General features: G+C 37.2%; 3 protein-coding genes across 3 annotated transcripts in view; 2 read left to right on the top strand and 1 right to left on the bottom strand.

The window, feature by feature from the left end:
* The window catches only part of bru3 (CUGBP Elav-like family member bruno 3), an 825,259-nt gene that overhangs the window by 774,437 nt on the left and 28,833 nt on the right, over positions 1–21,989 (bottom strand). The gene's annotated exons all lie outside the window — the stretch shown is intronic.
* On the top strand, positions 1,834–13,531 carry LOC106645797 (glucose dehydrogenase [FAD, quinone]-like). Its single transcript, XM_014361738.3, has 6 exons — positions 1,834–1,845; positions 1,951–2,120; positions 9,746–9,903; positions 11,599–11,973; positions 12,050–13,323; positions 13,397–13,531. Exons 1-6 carry the CDS (start codon positions 1,834–1,836, stop codon positions 13,529–13,531), a joined length of 2,124 nt encoding a protein of 707 aa, XP_014217224.3.
* On the top strand, positions 14,347–16,856 carry LOC106645796 (glucose dehydrogenase [FAD, quinone]-like). Its single transcript, XM_089595444.1, has 4 exons — positions 14,347–14,356; positions 14,838–15,287; positions 15,367–16,640; positions 16,707–16,856. The coding sequence occupies exons 1-4, from the start codon at positions 14,347–14,349 to the stop codon at positions 16,854–16,856; spliced, it is 1,884 nt and encodes a 627-aa protein (XP_089451570.1).

Raw genomic sequence — 21,989 nt, 5'->3', positions numbered from 1 at the left:
ACCGGCCCATAATCCCTGACATTAGACTGAAATACTAGCGATCCAACGCTCGCAGTTATTACCAATGTATAACTTCCACATGGGGGAGAAATATATGTATATTTTCCAAAGTCGGAAGGATGGCACTTTATCACGAATGGTATTTGAGTCTTTGCACGGACTGAAATTGAAATTCCCAACGTAAAGAGTGAACGTGGAGGCCAGTGCCCATCAATTGCAAATCATTTCGTTCCTCGTGGTTCTCATTTAGTAAGTTATAAATACCTCGATTCTCCGACTATTATATTGAATCCTCAATTAACTCCTACCACAAATTTAACAAAAAGTATCAATAACCAATGCTACTACCTGGCAGCATCATTATGATCATCATCATTATCATCATCAAATTCCCTATCTAGAGACAAGCAGGAGGAGAGTAGAGCAGCTCAAAGCGTCACCGGCTCAATCTACTCTACCACCCAAGACCTTGGGCGTGTGCTCACAAAGGGAATTCTCGCGTCGCCGCCTCGAAACTTGGCAACTCGTCAAGAAGCTTATAACCCTAACTGTGCCATTGTGCAAGGGATAGGACGGAGGTAGGGAAAAGAGAGAAGTCCTCTTCGCTTTCTTTGTTTCTCCTCCTTGCCGCGCCGAGGGTGTGTGTACATGTATCGCGTCTACAGCCCAGACGGCTGCGATGAGACTGTACGTAGTGCCAAGACTCTGATAATCGACGCGCCTTTGCCGTGTCGTCATCATCTACTGGACTATTGGTTGTTTTTATTGTATTGCGAAACTTATCTTCTATTTATCATCATGATTTATTGAAATACCTAATATCCATGTATGTAATGATCCCACGTAATTCCCTCGTTCCGTATGGGTGGGATGGAATATAATACGTATCGTTTCAAGTATCATTGTTTTAATCCTCTTACTGGGGAACGAAGACAAAAGATCACTCACTCGTACGTGAAGTGGAAAATTTAATAACAGCCGAGTTAGGGAGGGCGCATGGATCGATACATACGCTCAAGAAGAAGAAGAAGAAGAAGAAGCACAGTAGCTGCGATTGTCGACACGCGTCTTCGTTTCACGATAAATTAGCGTCACGGGGTGCTTGCAAATTGTCGCGTCAGTCTGTACTAGGACGCTTTTCGCGATAATTCCGTCCTTTCGAGCAGGTGGCTCTTGTTGTGTGACAACCACAGGTGTCGACTTTCACCAAACGGACTTTTGACAAACGGGTCGCGAGCTAGAACGATGATGCTCATTTTCCAGAGTCTAACCAGACGCGAGGTTCTATCCGTGGATACCTTACACCTCTTTGGATGTTACGACGACCTCGTTTCGGTCCCACTTGACAGAGAGTCGAATTTCCGAAGGCAGTGTGTCTTTGTGGCTCGAGTAGCAAGAATTTCTGATGGGACTACAGCACAGGATAGGTTCAAAGTGGCTTGAACCAGTTTTAGGTTGCAAAGAGTTTTTGACTGAAGTTGCCATGTTACGTCAGACATATTAAGAGTGGATCGTGAACCCTAAGTGTTTCCTTCATAATAAGATGATGCAGTGATCTGAGCTTGTCAATAGACAGCTGTTATGTCATGTCGATCATCGTCAAATGGAAAATAAGAGTTGATCGACTTGATCTGACTTAACTTGACCAAACTTGAGCTTGTCTTAGATATATATTGAAAAATTGTATAGCAGTAAGATTTCTAGTTCGCTAGAAATCACATTTAAAAAAATTAAATGTCCATTAGAAAAAAAAATGATAAATTTTAACGCCAGAGAGTCGTGTCAAGTCATACGATAATTTGGTTTGGTTCAGACGATTATATTAAGATCACCATGATGAAACAAGTAATTTGTGACGTGACATCAGTACTTGGACTTTGTAAACTTTAAGTTGAAGTTCGCATGATTGCCGCGTGAGAATTTATATTCAATTATCCGCGATCTTTGTAGCCTTTCGAGCTTCCACCACGCAGTCTACAACCAGAATTACGAGCTGTTTCTCGCAGCCAAGCGAAAAAAGGACTTCGCGCCTCGTCTGGGGTATTGAACGATCGCACGCGATCTTTGCTAGAAACAGAAAAGACGGAGGGTCCCATCGCGTGCCTCGATGTACTCGTGCAGTTCGTTTTTTTTTTTTTTTTTTTTTTCATTCATTCGCGTGACAGGTGGGCAAAACGAGTAGGAAGGGCGAGGCTCAAAACAGCTGAGGTCATAAACAAGACTGGGAAGGCGCCGTTTTGTTCGGGAAGTGTATTATATCGAGGGTCGTTTCTTTGCCCACCCCAGGGGTGGAAAGGCTTATGATTTCGTGGGAAAGTTTGAACGAGAACTTTGTTTCAATGTTGCAGCGATTGTCCGATTATTGTTACGAGGAGCATATGTGTTTGGTGTACTTTTTTCAAGTATAAAATTAGTTATCAACTTAACAAGTATTTTGTTTGATTTAAGATCGATAAACGCTAAGGTTTTAAGGAAATCTTAGTTTCAAGTTTTTGATTGTTGATTAATTATTTTTCAGGTGTTAGTTTCTTTGACATAATATTTGTTAATTACAGTTTTTAATGATGAAGTATTAAATAAATATAAATTAGCTTGAGAAGTGAGTTTTAATATATCAATTGATACAGTTTCTCAAAATTTCTGTGGTAAGTTTCATTAAGTTTCGTGTAGTGAATTTGTGGGATTACACTTTATTTCTTACATCCTAGTTTTCCAGTATTAAAATTTGTTTAAGCATCATTCAGAGGTATATCTCATCTTAAAAAGTAATCACTTGATTAAACCTTCTGTGTTCGTTGTATGAATGGTTCAGAGAGATCATGTGAGTTTTTAAAAAAAAGTTTTAAATAATCGTTTGTACTGAATTTTTATAGTATTTAAAATTACATAAGTTTGCACTATGACGATGATGTGGATGTATAATATTTTTGTTTATTATTTTGGAAAAAAAAATATACCTAGTGTATAGATATATTTTGTACGTTTATCTTGATCCTAATTCAGGACACAACATCCTTTTTATTTAATTAAGTTTTTTTATTTATTGCTCATTTTTTAACATTGCGGCGTTTAAGTTACAATTTTTTTTGGATATCTATTAATGACAAAAGTTCTTTATTAGATTTTAAATAACAAATCATGCCACAAGATCAAATCTTTTTTTCTACGAGTGTATTGAATTCTGTCCATTCCTAAGCCCAAACAATGAAAAAGGAATAAATCAACACACATAAGATGGAAGACATTCGAGATATTCGAATTATTGTCACCCACGAAATTGGAATTCGCAGGCCTCTCCACGAGACCTTCCCTTACCGTTGCTTTTTCTCACGTCGGCTCTCTTTCTCTATTCCTTTCACCTTTTCCTTTTCTTTATTTTTACGTCCAAGCCCACACACGTCCGTGGCAAGCCAATAAAGCATCGAATTCCTCTTAGCAGTGCCGGGCGCACTCGTCGTTCCAGCAACAAGTTCTCTTTCTAGGCGACATTAGGTTTGCACTGTCTTATTTTTTTTATTTTATTTTTTTACAAGGAAAAAGCAAATTTGTCCAAATGTCGATTAAAAAATGCGGATAAGTCGACGTGCTTGACACTGGAGAAAATTCCTTCGGCTATTATTCACCAGTCTTCTTTTGCTATGTACAATCCACAGATTTTTTTCCTCATCCTTTGAAGTATATTACTTTTTCTTTTACACTTTACATAAAAAAAAGTTGGCTTGATCGTGCACATAATAATATAAAACGTTGATAAAAAAAACTTACATGGCTTGTGAATGTCTGTAAATTGCAGACCAAAACGAACTGACTCACCTGAAACAGAAAGAAAAAAAAATTTACATTTCCGATCGCAATAAACGAGCCAGTCACCGCACGGGTGACTTTGATCGAAAAATTTTCGACCAGAAAATAAGTTTGCATTAATCAAGCGGAAAAATACATATATCTCAAGCTCGTCGATAAATCACACTGACAAGACTGAGGCAGGAAAACTTCGGTCTCTCGAGCCAAGTTTTCATCGAAGAAACCATAAAGACATCGCTCCATAATATATCAATCCCAGGCGCGATCGAAGTACCTTTTCCCGGACCCCACACCAGCGCAAAACTCTTCTCAAAACTTGACTTATTAAACTTTGTCCACCGAAAGATGTGAATTGACTTGTGTAACCTGGACCGCCTCGACATTCATATTTGAGGTACACCGTACACACCCATCGGCATTCAGTTTCCTCCCCACCCCCCGAAAACTGGGTTATTAGACACAATTAATCACCGGGCGAAACTTTCATCAAACTGTCCCCGAGTTCTCCGGAAAATCTGACGCCTATTAAATTTCAGCCGCACCAACCGGCCGCCGTGCTCGTACGTATGTATAATGTGTCCTTCTTTGAGGCTGCTTATCCGCGATTTTGCGCTCTTGCCAAGGAAACGGAATGAATTTTCTCCGAGGTTATATCCTCCCGTACGTGCCCACCATACATATATATATGTACACGCCCGGTAACTCGTGACTAAGTGTTTTTGAGTTCTTATCTTAACGCGAGTCTAGGACTTTGCTAGTTTCATGAATTTCTTGGTGCAGAATTTCAAGATAACCGCGAGCGAGTTACTTCTTGAACGGCGCTGACTGTTATGAACTGTTACTCGGAGGATTTTTTATTTTTCTCCCCCCCCTTTTTTTTTTTTTTTGGCTGTCAAAATTATACTGTGTGAAGATTTTTTTGTAGTCTTCTTCGGTTGAAGTTGGAAGAAAAAAAGTTATCAAGAAATTCCGGGCTCGGCGGAAAAATTTTCATTGCTGGCACGTTTTGAAAATTTAATTAGAAAATTTTTCCACGTCCAAACGAAACTTTCAGGAAATGCTTTATTGAGCCGTGTTTTTAGACTACAGTTTTTACAGAAGAAAGAAAAAAAAAGATCTTTTTTTTTTCAATATTACAAAAAATGTCTACACTGTTATTTATAGTGCTGGAACACTTTTTTTTTTTTTATAATACAACACTCAAAACTATTTCCAACAAAAATAATCATATTTGCGTTAAAAAATATTAAAAATGCCAATGTTGGAAAAGAAAAAAAAGTAAATGCTTAAACCTAATCTTTATTGTATAAAACATTTTGTTGTATAGTTTTCAAATTTGAACCATTGTTGGAAGCTATTGTATTGTAATTCGTAACAAAACAATTATTTCTCCAAGCATTACTCGGATTTGGAAAAAAATGTCCTTTCAAAGTACTTAAAAACCCATAAAATAATAAATTCTGCCCATCCCTGGCTCACGCGAAAAGAAAGGCTGTACATTATGTGTGTGCCGAGAGAGGAGACAGTCGCGGAAAATTGGACGCCACCACCACCGGGCCCCCCCCCCTCGAATTTTCTCGTCCTTTTCCCTTCTTTTTGCTTCATTCCAGTCCTCCACCTCCTCTTGCTTATCTCGTGCCTTCCTCGGACTATTTATTTCTCTCACCTCATTTATCCTAACGCGCTTGCGTCGCTCTGTCTTGTACTACACCCATCGCATAGCTCTGTTTTTCTTCTAAGTGCGCATCCGCACTACATATACACATATAAACACAGTTGCATTTAAAAGTGTCTCTCGTTTTCGAGCTACACAGTCATTGCATTGTATTTTATATCCTTTTTTTTTGCACAATCACGCACGCTTTGGCAAATCGCGAGCATCTCGAGCACATTTTTAATTCCAAGATTTCACCTGATAATGCGAGTCGAGTGTTTGCTCCAACATATACGTGTATGTAAAAAGTAATTTACTTTATATTATTATTTCTATTAATTTGATAGTATTATTAGCTTTTCAATGTTGAATCTTTTCACGTTGAGTGGCTGCAGCACTCACCTTCATCTTATGTTTTCAAAAGGATCCAATTCAATTCGCAAACGCAAAAAATGAATGAGCAAACGAATCGATACCTAATTATGTGAAATTCTTTTCCAAGCAACCATCGTCGCCACACAGCTCATCATCGTCCACCAGCACACAGCACCGCTAAGTCGAATAAAACATCGAGAGACTGAACACACGGCGTTGCCACCGGGGCAAGTGTTAATCTTGCCGTGGGTGAGGAAGGAAGGGGGATCGGAGAGCAGCGCTGCCAAGTCTGTGGGATTATCGCGCATCTTGTAATTGCCAACCAATCCCTAGGGGAGGACGCGAGAGACCAGTGGCAGCAGCTTGGCATCAAGCCTGATTGTGCCGTGGAGCTTTGACTTTCCCTTTGTACCTTGTGCTTCCCCACCCCCACCCTTTTTTTTTCTTCGCTTTCTTCATCCATGCGTTTTGTTGTCGTTTTTCGTATCCGTTGCCGATCGTGTCACTGTGCGTGAGAGTTTTGTTATTGATTATTTACTCGTATTTTTTTTTTTTTTTTTTTTTTTTTTTTTTTTTCAGGAGTGTACACGAATTGGTACTATTCAAAAAAATACTTTTTATCACTCGTAGAAGGTCGATGCACCCAGTTTTAAGTAATATTCACAAAGGGACAACTGACTTCAGATTTGAAAAATAATTTCAGAGGGATTTCAGGATGATTTCATCACTCAGTGGAAAATTATTCACTTTGTAAGTATATTTTTTTTAGCTCGTTTAGCTTAATTTCCATATGGATTTCCATATTGATTTCAATATCATTTGAAATAAAGAGCAATCGAGTCATCTAACATATTTTTTAGGAGGTCATATACATGTGGGGGACTAATTGGAATGTTGATATTATTTTACGTTATAGTTATTCACTCACTGTATTACTTAAATTTTAATTCCTGAATGATGTTACTAATGACATAAGATTTTCTTATAATGTCATTTAACTAGATCTTGATTTCAACGATTTCATATTGATTTCTTCAAGGAGAGTCCAATTGATTTTTTGGATTGTACAGCCCCTCACATTAGAGTAATTGAGTATAAAACTCAACGCAAGAAACAGCGTGCTTAAAGCAGTCAATTGTTTCGAAACATCGATACTCCACGTTGGAATATATATATATATTTCAGAAGTGTTGCGTCATTCGTAGAAAAAAAAAAAAAAAAAAAAAAAATAGAGCAAACTCGAGAGTACATCTGCACTTCACGTCGTGCTGGTCTCTGAACTCTCTGGCAACAATGCGACGCGCCCGTCAACGTATTACCCTTGTTGCTCCGCTGTGTGTGCGTTGAATCGTTACTTGAAAATGGAACGCGTTCACATAACGTGTTTCACAGAGATTTATCCTCTGCGGACTTGTTACGGATACGCGCTGCATTGTAATGTGTAGAAAAATGTTTCACGCCAACATGTCGTTTTTGTGTGAGTGACGAGTAAAAGATTTCACGTTGATTGGATTGATTGGAAATTTTTATCTCTTGTATACATTCAGTACTTTCGTTGCAAAAATAAAATAAACGAGCTTTGAATTTCGTTTCAATGATCAATCCAATTTCTCGCTGACATGAGACTTTTGGCAGAATAAAACTTTCATGAATTAATTGTGCACATTAAAAGTCAAGGGGCTACTTTTTCTATGAAATCAAGGGGATCTCCGTTAACAAAATCAATTGAAATCGTTTGTGAATGTATACGTGATTTGAAATCTAAAGAAATTCCGTCTGAAATCTCGTGAATGAATTTTTCAAAATGACTTACTTTTATGTGGTGAGATTATTTATTTATTTGGAAATCAATGTTGAAAGACTGTTATTCAAGCTCAAATTGTTATGAAATAAAAAAAGTGAATGCTTTTTGTGAGGTACCAAACGAAATCACTGTGGAATCATTGAAATTTTTTAAAATCAAAAATCATGTTTAAACGTGGAAAATACATTCTTCAATTGAAACACAACAACAAAAAACAACTAACAACCGAGAACACCAATGTCCTCAAAAAGTACAATTAAAAAAGTCAAAATCCGGATTGCCTGGCAAAATGGCACGCGAAAACAAAAAAAAGAGAGAAAGGAAGAACTGTGCGCCCTGCACATGTACCCGAGCGGTAGTCAAAACACAGTAGCGAGCGAATTAAATGACAAATACGCGAGACGCGACGCGCGGAGAAAAAGAGGATTATTTGCTGGGCTGCCACTGCACTACCACCACTGTACCACCTGCAGAGCAGCAGAAACAACAACTATAGGCACGGCAATGCTCTCTTTCTCTCCCTCTCGTGTGCCCCATTACCATAAACTCATCATTTATACAAGTGCGGCGAATCTCACTGCCACTACCGCATGCATGCGCCCCCGGTAGGGGAGGAAAAAGAGTAGCGGCTGAAATATATCGTCCCCCGCGTGTGGATGTGCGTGTATGAGCCTCGCTGCTACACCCACGGTTAATGGGTTGTACGCGTACGAGTGAGCGTTAGCCGCGGAGGTGCTGTGAGCAAGATTTTACCCGTGCGCGTGTTTTTTTTTTTTTTTTTTTTTTTTAGTTAGGGGTGGCTGAAGTTGTCGGACCGGAATGCCTTTTTTATGGAAGAGTGGGCGTGACGCGCTTGCGAGATTTAATTGATGGACGAGTGGGTCTGGTTTTTTAGTAACTTTGAGATACTGGTGGTACATTTTTTCTTTATCGCGGCGTTGTTTGTGTTTTTTCCTTTGTATGACGAGCTGTGGTGTTTGAGATTGGAGGGTTTGCATTTCAGACTTGATTTACTCGAATTGTGGCGAATGATTGGCAAGGAGTGAGATTTTTGGAAATGTCAAGTGGAAAAGTTAAAAAATGACAAGTAGAGAGACATTAAAAAAAAAAAGGAAACACTTTTTAATTACTTATTTTTTGCGTAATTGGTAACGATGCTTAATATGTAACAATTTACATTATTTGACATAAATCGTATGAAAACAGATGCTTTATAGTATACATCATACTTTTAGGTTAGTTTTAGGTTAGGTACACACATCACATAGCTAACAAATTCATTTGCTCGTTCACACACAGAGAAGCGTTGCATCAAATTTTCCAATTTATCTCCTGGGCTCTGCTTATATTTCCGTTTAACGCGAGAATTCCGATGGTCAAGCAATAAAAAAAACCAACCTTTAGTCTCGAAAATCTGTCAATCACAGATGCCAAAAATCCACCATCGTATAAATTTTCCGCTCCATCCATCAAAAGCCCAATTTTCGTTCACAAACACGCATATATACGAATATACATGTACGAGTGTGCAGGCGTTACAATGAAAAAAAAATTTAGTCTGCACATTCACGTGTCTAGGTTGAGGTTAACGCACACAACCATTGCAATAACACTCAAAGCTCTACGCTTATTTGCTACACGAGCTAATGACATCATTAAACGTATAATCACGAGCTCATGCCAGTTGTCATTTGTTTTATTTTTGTGGGTTTTTTTATTTTTCCAAAGTTTCAGGTCATACCGCAATGTTGCGAGTTCAGAGCGGAAGGGAGACATGATTGATGCATCACGCTTTGTGGATTTTCATTAGAGCCGCGCTGATGACGCTTTTTGATTCGCTTCGATGTGTACGTGTAGGTACGGTTTTTTTAATAACAAGGAACACATAGGATATGGACTTGATCATTTCAATGGATTTTTCATGAAAATAAAATCTTGCGTGATAATGTGTTCGCGACTAAAACAACTGTGACATAGTTGGCCATTCGTGCAATGGAAGTTATTTCACGCTGATATTTTTTTTATTTCCTAAAATTTTTCACGCACTCGTAAACCGTTGCGAAACACTTGTGCATCAACCAAATGTCAAAACCAAACCAAACGAAAAGGTGGGGAAAAAAAAACTCCGGAACGCCGAGTAAGCACCATAAATCAGGAGACTGCATAACTCTGCCTTCAAAACCAGAGTTCCTCGGGAATCCCCGTAAAACCTCTTCCTGCGAGATTCACGTTACCATAGCAAATAAGGAACAAACGAACAAACCAGGCAATTGGTTTGAAAATAAAACCTCACCCTGAAAAAAAGTATGTATGTGTATATATATATATATATATATATATATATATATATATATATATATCTCGAGTTGCTCGCACTTGCATTTTCTCTCGTTTTCTCGTGTCAGGCTAGCTATTTTTCAGAGCCGCGCGGTCGCGTCAATGCAACGCTGCCAACAGTAGCAAAACCCGACGTACGTATACACGGGCGTGTGTGTACATGCCACGTGTATTTTACGGTTTCAGGAGGGGTTGACTGCCATATATATACACATACACCCGACGGCCGCCAGAGCACACCCCCCCCCCCGCGTACAACGACCCGTTCCTTTCTTTTTTCCATCACAGACGTCGCCTCCTCTATTTTTATTTCTCCCCTGTCTATACTCGTTCTGCTCGCGACTCGCGCACCGCCTCCACCGAGCTGAATTCATATTGCTCGTTAGGAATGAAGGATTTGCTAATTCGGGGCTCAAATTTTTCTGGCGCTTCGTTGACGCAACGCATTTGTGAAAATTCGGTGCACCAAGGTTGCAGGAGGGTTTTTCCATAATCATCACTAGTCTGGACTTTAGAGTTTTTTCTAACATAGAGCAACTAGTGCAATCGGCGTGCAATTAATAATATATGTAAAAAAAAGTGATTTTTATAAAAAGGGGAGAAAAATTTCATTGTATATGTATCATTTGTCGACTTAATAGTAGGTTTCAACACTAGTCAACTCCATCGAGGCAAACACAAGGTGTAGCAGTAACTGGATATTCACCCATCCTGACCAAAGAGCACTGGTAGGAAAGCACGTTGTTTCAATATTTTATTCAGCCCTTTAGAAAATTTGTATACTTTTGTTGTACGTTGTACATCTCACCACTTTTTCATTTTGTGTAGTTTTTTATTAACGCCTTGGACCATGTATTACTCAAGTAACTACAATTATGTTACGAATATCGTGCTAACCGATTCCTATCGCATTCCAAAAAAGTTTATATTTTAATTTACATTGCCAGAAAAAAAATACTAAAATAAAAATATAATTTACGAACGATACTGAATGTTACATAAAACTTTAGATTTTATTACTCAAAAGATTCTAAACAGTTCAAATATCTCTAAAGATGCAATAGACTTTTTAGAAAGTATCTTTTTTTCTTTTAAATATTGTACTTTTTATTTTTTTATTAAACCACAAATACCTGTGCCCTTGCACGATGAATATTAATTACACATAACCTAAATTATTACGTAGGCTTGATCAGCTGAATAAACTCACGATTAATTTAACATATTATTACTTGCATCAATGTACACTACCTTTGTAAACCGACTTCAAAGCAAATATATTGGTTTGATTTTATTTTTACACACTGAACACCAATAATGCAATTAAATGTTGTATAAATATTTAAGTTGCTGATAACAGTTATGTGCAATCATCAGTGATCCTGTATATAAAATACATCATACTTACCCTGAAATAAAATTTGATCCACGTGGATTTAATAACGTAAAAAAAAGCTATAAGCGTGTGCCATATCGTTTTGTAATATTTTTCAATATTTTCTAATGGCGCGTTGCTTTCTCGTATGGTTTTTGATTTTCGTGGTTGTAGTCAGTCCAGCGTTCGGTTTTTTGCATGAATTTCAAAATATACTCAAGAGTTTAAAAAATATTTTTGGATCAGCAGTTGGTATAGGTAAATTCATTCAACAGTCGTTCGAATTCGCATCCAATGAAGTGCGAGATAAGACACCAAAAAATGGAGGAGAGTACGATTTTATCATTGTTGGGGCTGGCAGTGCTGGTGCCACCATAGCTTCGAGACTGAGTGAAATTCCAGAATTAAAAGTTCTACTGATAGAAGCAGGTGGCCATGAAAGTTTAATCATGGACGTGCCAATATCAGCATTGTATTTACAGCTCGACAAAAATATCAATTGGGAGTACATGACGGACCCTTCAAATGAATATTGTCTTGGTATCGATAATAGACAGTGTAAAGTATCTATGGGTAAAGTATTAGGTGGATCAAGTTCATTGAATCTGATGCTCGCTGTCAGAGGTAATCTGTAGGTTTAGCTTAGTATGTGAACTTTTGGAGGAAAGTAATTACAAACATATGTATCTTCATTTATTAGGTAATAAACATGATTATGATGAATGGGCTCAACTGACAGGTGACAACAGCTGGTCATACGAAGGAATGCTGCCGTACTTCAATAAAATGGAAAATTTTGCCAACGACTGGATCGAATACAATAATACGTATCATGGTTTTCAAGGTCCAGTCCACATTAACCATGAACGATATCGTACTCCATTGGTAAAAGCATACATCAAAGCTGGCAAGGAATTGGGATTCCCTTCAGGTGACTACAACGGGCCAAAGCAAACAGGAATACATTACGTCCAAACTAATCAAATAAATGGTGAAAGGATGAGCAGCAATCGAGCCTACTTACATCCAGCTAAAAATAGAAAAAACTTGATAGTCAGCATAAACAGTCACGTGAACAAAGTCTTGATCGACCCTCAGACGAAAACAGCCTATGGTGTGGAATTCACTAAACATGGAAGAAAGATCAAAGTTACGGCGAAGAAAGAAGTTATTCTATCAGCTGGTGCCATAGCTTCTCCAAAGTTACTTATGCTTTCTGGGATTGGGCCTAAAAAACACTTGGAAAAATATAGCATTAATGTCCTGCAAGATTTACCAGTTGGTAAAAACCTGATGGATCATGTGGTTTACGGTGGATTATTATTTACAGTTAATAAACCAGTTGGTATCGTTCTATCTGACTTAATAGATCCAAAAAATCCAGCAGTTACTGATTATTTGTACAATAGGACTGGACCCATATCAACTGTAGGCAGTACAGAAAGCTTGGGTTTTGTTAACGTAGACAATTTCGATGACGGAACCGACAGTCCTAATATTGAGATATTATTTGCATCTGGTACCTTTGTTTCTGATACGTTTACTCATGAAGTTTTTGGAATAAATGGAAAATATTGGACGGACTTTTTTGCTGATAAACTTTACCGTCATGGCTATACGATATGGCCAATACTTTTGAAGCCAAAAAGCCGTGGAAAAATATTGCTGCGAAGCGCTGATCCAAATGACAAGCCAAGAATCATTGCTAGTTATTTTTCTGATCCAGATGACGTTCGAACTTTAATAAAAGGAATTCGATTAGCCATTAAATTGAGCCAAACCAGGGCCATGCAGCAATATGGTTCACAGTTAAATGATCGAGTTGTACCTGGTTGCGAAAAATATGAACCTGATTCGGATGCTTACTGGGAATGCGCTTTGAGGACATATACATTGACTCTCTGGCATCACTCGGGTACCTGTAAAATGGGACATGACGATGACAAATCTTCTGTCGTTAACACAAGATTGCAAGTAAGTCAAATTATAAAAGCTAATAATTCATCAATTGATTTTAAGTTTAATTCTTACTCTTTTTTTATTTTAGGTGAAAGGCATTAAAAATTTGAGAGTAGCAGATGCCTCTATAATGCCCAATATTATTAGAGCTCATACCAACATTCCAACAATAACGATTGGAGAGAAGATTTCCGATATGTTGAAAGATGAGTATGGTTACTAACTTTGCAAATTTCGTCTGGTACCTTCAAGTTGACGAAAAATAAAAATAAAAAAGTGTACCGTGTAAATGCGTGTTTTCTATCTATGTATATGTATATGTCGTATAGTAAAGAAACGGACTTCTAATCCAATGGTGTGAAATGTATGCTTTGTTATCTACATGTTTCAATATATTTTTTCAGAAGATTAATTTTATGCGCGTCGTCTATACCATCTTTACATGGAAGGTGTTGATCCTAAAACCCGACTAATGACCTTCACTCTGCAGACTCTATCACGTAATGATACATTTTGTGAAGTCGTGTAATTTTGAGATGTTATTTGCAATAAAGTTGATATTAAATAGATTAGATTCATGCCAAATTTTTGATAAATGCTATCTCGTACTGTGATATAGGGATTAGCTTTTATTACTCAACCAAATTTATAATAACCCATGTCCCTAACCTCCCCCAGTAACTCTTCTGAATCCAACTTTCCAGTCTTTACCTGATCTTTAAAACTGATTTTATAGAACATCAAACTACAACGATACGATAAATGGCACAAAAATGTTACTTTGAGCTATCTAATGCATATGAAACGAGTAAAGAATGAACTTGAATTAAATTGGCTGAATAGCTATGAATTTTACATTTTCTGAGTGTACTAAAGAGATTTAAAATTTTTAACGAAGGCTCATCGGAACACCAAAAAGAATTCTTTACTGTGACTTTTTTTTAAATTTATCGTCACCCTTAAATTAGTACAACTAAAATTTTTTGCTGAGAGCCGTTAAATCAAGAAAAAGAAACAAAAATTATTGTGAGTGTAAATATGGCATCAGGTAAGCATTACTTAGTTATACTGCGTATTACCTAATTAGTATTAAATAATATGTAGTTTATTGATTGCGTTTAAGTCATTAATCTTTTAAATTCCATTTTTCCTTTTTTCATGAGGCTAAAAACAATATGATTAATCGTATATTTTAATTTAAAAAATGTATGTAGCATTGCTAATAAACTGTATTGACGCAATGTTAATCAGTTGATCTGAGAACTTCGTTTGTGTTAAATTCTTTACTTACTTTACATAACGAATGAATTTGATTATTTCATTAATTTTTAATAACAGATAAGATTCATGCATCGTAACGGTAATTGCTTTTATAAGATGAAACAATAATTCAGTCAAACGTAAGTCATTTCACGTATATTCAATATATGAAATAAAATAACTTCAGTATTTAACGTATCTTTTTGAAACACAATTTAACGCAATGAAACATTGGCTTCTGATTTTGTTTATAATTTTCGTTGGACTAGTCAATCCAGCTTTTAGTTTCTCATATGTGTTTCAAAATTTACTCAAGAGCGCTCAAAACGTGTTTCAGTCAGTAGTTGGGCTTAACAAATTTATTCGAGAGTCGTTCGAATTCGCATCCAATGAAGTGCGAGATAAGACACCAAAAAATGGAGGAGAGTACGATTTTATCATTGTTGGGGCTGGCAGTGCTGGTGCCACCATAGCTTCGAGACTAAGTGAAATTCCAGAATTAAAAGTTCTACTGATAGAAGCAGGTGGACATGAAAAACTAATCATGGACGTGCCGCTACTAGCATTGTACTTACAGCTGAATAAAAATATGAACTGGATGTACAAGACAGATCCTTCAAATGAATACTGTCTTGGGATGTACAATAGACAATGTAATGTAGCAATGGGCAAAGTATTGGGAGGAACAAGTTCAATAAATTTAATGTTAGCAGTTCGAGGTAAAATATAACATAACTTTTACACAACAAATTTTGAAAAACTTTACTTTAAAATACCATATGTATGAGCGTTTTCCAGGTAACAAACAAGATTACAACGAATGGGCTGAATTGACGGGTGACAATAGCTGGTCTTACGAAGGAATGCTGCCATACTTTAAAAAAATGGAGAATTTTAACAACGACTGGATCGAATACAATGGCACCTATCATGGTTTGGGTGGTCCAGTTCATATAACGCATCCAAACTACCGTAGCGCATTAGCTGAAGCTTTTATCGAGGCTGGCAAGGAAATGGGTTTTTCTTCAGGTGACTACAATGGCCCAACGCAAACAGGATTTCATTACATGCAAACTAATCAAATAAATGGGGAAAGGATGAGCAGCAATCGAGCCTACTTACATCCAGCTAAAAATAGAAAAAACTTGATAGTCAGCATAAACAGTCACGTGAACAAAGTTTTGATCGACCCTCAGACGAAAACAGCCTATGGTGTGGAATTCACTAAACATGGAAGAAAGATCAAAGTTACGGCGAAGAAAGAAGTTATTCTGTCAGCTGGTGCCATAGCTTCTCCAAAGTTACTTATGCTTTCTGGGATTGGGCCTAAAAAACACTTAGAAAAATTTGGTATTAATGTCTTGCAAGACTTACCAGTTGGTCGAAATCTGATGGATCATGTAGCCTACAGTGGACTATTCTTTACGATCAATAAAACAATTGCCATTGTTTTATCTGACGTTTTGAAACCAACAAACCAAGCAATACCTAATTATTTAAACAAAAGGACAGGGCCCTTGGCAAGCTTAGGTACTGCAGAAGGTATAAGTTTTTTTAACGTTGACGACCTGAAGGATCAATCTGACAGTCCCAACATTGAGTTTATATTTGCTTCTGGGAGTTTAGTTTCTGATCCGTTCGTTCATAATATTCTGGGAATAACTGGAAAATATTGGACTAATTATTTTGCTGACAAACTTAACCGTCATGCGTGGCTGATATGGCCAATACTGTTGAAGCCAAAAAGCCGTGGAAAAATATTACTGCGAAGTACAAATCCAAAAGATAAACCAAGAATCATACCTAATTACTTCTCTGATCCAGATGACATTCGCGTTTTGATAAAAGGGATTCGAGCGACTATTCAATTAAGTAAGACAAAAGCTATGCAACAGTATGGTTCACAGTTAAATGATCGAGTTGTACCTGGTTGCGAAAAATATGAACCTGATTCGGATGCTTACTGGGAATGCGCTTTGAGGACATACACCTTTACCATATGGCATCACTCAGGTACTTGTAAAATGGGACGTGATGATGATGAATCATCTGTTGTTAATTCAAGATTGAAAGTAAGTTGTCAAAATGAATAAGCAAAAATGTGAATAAAACTTAATTATTATACTTACATTTTTCAGGTTAAAGGCATTAGCAACTTAAGAGTAGCCGATACCTCTGTGATGCCTAATATTGTTAGAGGTCATACCAGTATTCCGACAATAGCGATCAGTGAAAAGATTTCTGATATATTGATATCGGAATATGCTCATCAAATTAATTCAAATTAATCATATAATGATATTTTCTCTTTGTATCACTTACGAGGTAGAGAGACAAAATTTTAATCCAAAAATTCCAGATGCTGATATCAATCTCTATTTAGTAATTGGTTGAATGTTTTTTACCCTTGACAACGTAAACGTGGGGAGTGCAAGAGTATACTACAACCTTTACTCACAATGGAAGAATTTTTTGACAAAGAATATAAATTAATAATTTTTTAAGAATTTTATTATAAAAAAAAAGATACTAACTTAATCCTTAATAACAATTCAGTTTGTATGTCCGAAGTGTTCGTGACTTTGAAAAACCGTTATGAATTATGATTGTATTAACAATAAGTACTTATACAAGCAGCTAAGTAATTTCGTGCTTATTTTCACACAAATGCACTTGTAGCAACGTACGCGTTAAATTTTTTATTCGACAATGAATCTGAGATATTGTTTGCTCTGAATTCATCATGTGCTCTGAACTGGAAGTAAATATAATTGCTACGTAAGTTTTTGAAGTACAGTGAAAAATTTTTTTTTCTCAATAAAATAACTGGTCTGGAAATGAATACATACACACAATGCATTACGGATACAAATACATTAACAACGGACAGTTAATGAGATGTCCGTACTTTTCTCATGTAACGCCACAATGGCAAATCAGCATTATAGCAATGCAAGAAAAGTGATTTAAAATATCTTATATCAAGCACCGTTTTGATGACCGTTGAGTAGCAGGCGATTTTTAATTTATAGGTAGGGAGGAATGTCAAAGAATATCAAAGAGTCCTTCAGAATGGTTTTCATGAAAAAGCTGTACGGTAATTGATGCAAAAAGAAAAAAAAAAAAAAAAAAAAAAAGAATGAGGGGCATTTCACTGCTGAGAACTTCAAAAACATTTGTAATAGTTGAAACATAATATAATGGCAAGTTGAACTTTGTCAAAATCTTGGGAAGGAATGTCGCTTCAGAACTTTCTTGTTTTGTGACAAAGTAGCTCAAGAAAGTTACCATTTGTTTTTCTTAATCTGGAAAAATAACATTTTGCTCTGCTGTAAATGTTTCATGGTCCCTTTTCTACCAAGTGAAAAATATTGTATTCAATACCGAGACGATAAATCAAACGACATTATTGGCACGAAATTATTTTCGCAAAATTTTATACTATTGACAGCCGAACTGCAACAGCTAATCCGCGTGTAACATGAATTTCAACTATAAAAAAAAAAAAAAACATCCAGAAGTCAGAACGAAGATGGATCCACAGCCGGAGTAGCTGAAACATTCAACGCCACCGAGTGCACAATGTAACTCAGCGTGTCGTCTACTTCAAAACAAGCCATCACCACTAAGCTGACACACCGCATCTACTCGTGCTCGAGCACAAAACAACGCGGAAAAAGCTCACCCACAAGACAATTGCTGGCTGTCGTCGTCGTTGGTGCTTAACTTTGAAAGCATCTACATCGCGACTACGGACGGAAGAAATCCCATGTATGTGCGCGCAAACAGTCACGCTAACGCGTACGCGAAAAACGGCGCGTGGCCTCGAAAACGAATATGCATATAGGTATGTGTATACACCGCACGCACTCGTCACACGGTAGCTCTTGCCCTCCGGTGAAGTCGAGGTGATGGCGTGCCAGAAAGGGCTTCCGCAACAGCTGACTCGGCTTGGAATCGAGCTTACCCAAGCCTCGACTATACTACACCCTTGCACGTACGTGTGTGCGCGCGTTGTACGCCCAGGTGTCCTTGGTCGTGGTGCGCAGTATAACTGCGTTGGTTTGGTAACCCTCTTTTGTCTTGGTATCTTCGCACGAGAGTGGGTGGATGGATGTACGAGCTTAAACATTTGCTGGCAAAGAAATCAGGCAAGGATAATGTGGGTGTCGAAGGGAAAAAGATTATTTGTGGTAAGCCAATGGTTTGGTAACAAGTGATTGGCTACTACAGATTAGAAGCATACACTGTTAATTAAAATGTATCAAAATACCTCGTTGAAGGTGTATAGTAGAGATCGGATGATGGTAGAGTCAAGATATACTTTAAAAACGAAAAAATTGATTTATTCATCGATGTTTTCTTAGTTCTACTGAAAACCTAGGAAGTAAATTGTTTCTTATACTGTAGTGGTAAATTGAGTGTACTTGATATTAGATTTGTAAACGAGTGATACGTTGGATAACAGAGAAAGACAGGATAATTATTAGTTAACTTTTGCTCTGTAGATTCATGTAGATTTTCTTAAAAATATTTGTAATTAATACTCGAGCTATTAATGGATTTTACTAATAACCCAGAAATAGGCTTAAATGCAATATTCTTATATTTTCTAGGTCATTACTACTATCAATCATACGGATGATGTTCTAAAAATTCCTTTTTTGAATCATCTTTATCGTCCATTATCATTGTCGGCGAGATAAAATCAATTATATTTATTGGATTATTTATCACTTCTAAAAAAAAAAAACCGCGTCATCGAGATAAGCCCGGCAAAATTTTACGATAAAATTAGTCACGGCCAAGGTATTCCCATCCGTGAGTGTGTATGTGAGCCTCACCCAAGCTCCATTCACTTTATCTAGAGATAAGCATACGGTAGATTGAAAAGAGCACGAAACATCGACGCCTCGCTCAAACCGAACTCATTCAATTGACCAGTGGGACACGTAATACAGTAAACCATGTCCAGCTCGTATCATCGCAATGGAGGTGACGTTGTCGTGGTCCATGAGGAATCATCAAGTTCCTGTTGTTGCACTCTTATGTGCGCCAATTGCTGTGGATACTTGTTAGGAAGACTGTGCTGGTGTATCATAGTAATAGCAATAATACTTGCCTTGATTGGTGGTGGCATTTATTATTTCACCAGAAAAAAGTAATTCAACGAGACACTGGTGGATGATGGAATAGTCGCGCCAAAGGTGCACGTGTGCGAAACAACTTGTGTGATAAAACTTTTTGTTTTATGTTATACTGTTGACTTTGCGTCGAAATGCTGTGAACTTGTATTTTATAGAGCCAAAGTGATTATATTTTTAACCTTTAATAATGTAAAAATTTATATAAACTTTACACGTATGAAATAAAATAGTTGAAATATCATTAGAATTGTAATTTTTGTGATTGTTTTTTTTTGTCTCTCGTTGGGTGTAAATAAATGTGTGGATTTTTGTAAAAGTCATTTGTGACATTCGTACGTCGAAATAAGTCACGCTTTTTACAGAAATGTCATCTTAAACGAGATCTTAGATGTCTGAGATATTTGATAATTCACTTGATGGACTTCTGATACTCTTCGTTATTTAGTCTGAATTAAGTAAAATAACAAAATAAAATAAAGGAAATTCTATCGCTGGCGATTTATTTCATTAATATCGATTATCTTTTAAAAAATAGACTTTTTTATTACTATTGTTTTCCTACAACGACGATTTTAAAAAATTTACTAATCCACTTACTTTTATTGTATTGCATCTGATAACACGTTTAAGCGTAATCTTCATTTATGAATCAATAAACACGTGTAGAAGTACTAGGGAGTGTAAACATGTGGTTACAGTACTTACACCAGAGGCGCGTGAGTGAAATAAAGTTTTCATCTCAATAACTCTAAAATTCTAGACGAAATTTTCACAACTAAAGGGACAAGTAGATATTTAAAGTCAAATTTCCATTTTTGCTGTGTCAAAATAAGTGTCACACAAAACAACATTCAATACACTTTTTCTTACTAAAATTTTTTTACGAGAAACTAATAATAAGAACGAGTTCAGCCTTGATCAGCAAACAAGAAAAAGTAATCAACCCAGAGTCATTTCCTCGTCGTAACAATACAAGACCGTAACAAAACGATTTTCTTTCTTACTTTCTGCTTCTTCAACATTTCTCCCCTAGCGAAGCCAGCTTTTTTTTTTTTTTCCTTTCCGTCGAAGGAGAAAATTCCGCTGAACTAAGCTCTCGCCCGGAACTGTCCGTCGCAATTTGCATTTGCGCTCTAGAAATGGGAACGAGCATTTCCCTATCAAGGACACCAACCTCTTTTTTTCCTCCCCTCAATATCGACGGAGAAAAAACGCGATCCAATGTCCGAGTTAAAAACTTTAAATGGAAATTCATGTCTGGTACGGTAATGAAGACCCCTCATCCAAGCGTGTAACTAGGTGAGTTACAGAGATATCGAGCAATGAGGAATCATTGAAAAAGCTGGTTTATCTGTCCAGCTGATCCCCCTGAGAGAACCTACCTTAAAAAGATCATCCCTGTCCGAAGAATCTCGAGCCATCGTAGATGAGCGAGCAATACATACATCCATCCCTGGCGAAAACCTCTTAGCTTTCCCGGAGGCTTTTATAAATCTCCTTTTCCCGCGAGGAGAAAACTTTTCTGGTGCGGGTGTATAAGCTACGAAGGGTATTTATCGCGAATCTTCTCCAGACACGCGCGCGCTTGTCCGGCTTATCTTTTTAGCCGTCAAACTGACCTTCCCTTGTATGCTACACTTTCTGAAGGGGAAGGAGAATACACGGTTTTTGGTAAAGGATTTGGTGGAATAAGACCAGGGGTTGAGGTGGACTAGATGGATGAATTGATTTCGTTGTTCTGCCGGCTGAGGCTAGCAATTACGGCTGGTGATCGTCCGAGCATGGGTTCGAGGCACGGGCGGGATGAGCACGCTGATATTAAGCAGAGCAATAATGGATCGTTTAATTTTATTTGATGGCCAAATCTATTGTGACACCTCGTTGCGAGAGGAGAAATGAAACTGAAGGGCTGTCCACTTGTGAAGTCAGAATAAAACAGGGTTTTTTTCAGGACATTTCAAGTCATCTGAGAAACTTTTCTCTTCGGAGTCACGGGAAAAAATCCAAAGTCATTTCAAGCCAGATCAAGTCGTTGTAAGAGTCTTTTAAATCAAAAGATATCATTAAAGTTTGATTAATATAAATCATTCGATGACTTCAGCATTTTGGATGATTTCAAATAATTATGAATGAATCTGGAAGTCCTTTCAAAGTCTTGAAAATCTTCAGAAGTCAATGTAGAAGTCGTGTAGTCAAAGACATCTTTGAAGAAGTCCTTGGGAATCCTTTGAAATCGTCCAAAGAACTGATAGGACGATTTGAAGGATATCATGA

Source organism: Copidosoma floridanum, unplaced genomic scaffold, assembly GCF_036245765.1.
Source record: "Copidosoma floridanum isolate Cflo_tuat_1 unplaced genomic scaffold, Cflo_Japanese_pri ptg000025l, whole genome shotgun sequence".
Taxonomy (NCBI): Eukaryota; Metazoa; Arthropoda; class Insecta; order Hymenoptera; family Encyrtidae; genus Copidosoma; species Copidosoma floridanum.
This window is presented reverse-complemented; position numbering and strand designations above follow the sequence as displayed.

Coding starts and splice junctions, on each gene's coding strand:
- LOC106645797 (XM_014361738.3), top strand. Junction 11,974..12,049: donor TCTGATGCTCGCTGTCAGAG/GTAATCTGTAGG, acceptor TTCATTTATTAG/GTAATAAACATGATTATGAT. Junction 13,324..13,396: donor TCGTTAACACAAGATTGCAA/GTAAGTCAAATT, acceptor TTTTTATTTTAG/GTGAAAGGCATTAAAAATTT.
- LOC106645796 (XM_089595444.1), top strand. Junction 15,288..15,366: donor TTTAATGTTAGCAGTTCGAG/GTAAAATATAAC, acceptor AGCGTTTTCCAG/GTAACAAACAAGATTACAAC. Junction 16,641..16,706: donor TTGTTAATTCAAGATTGAAA/GTAAGTTGTCAA, acceptor TACATTTTTCAG/GTTAAAGGCATTAGCAACTT.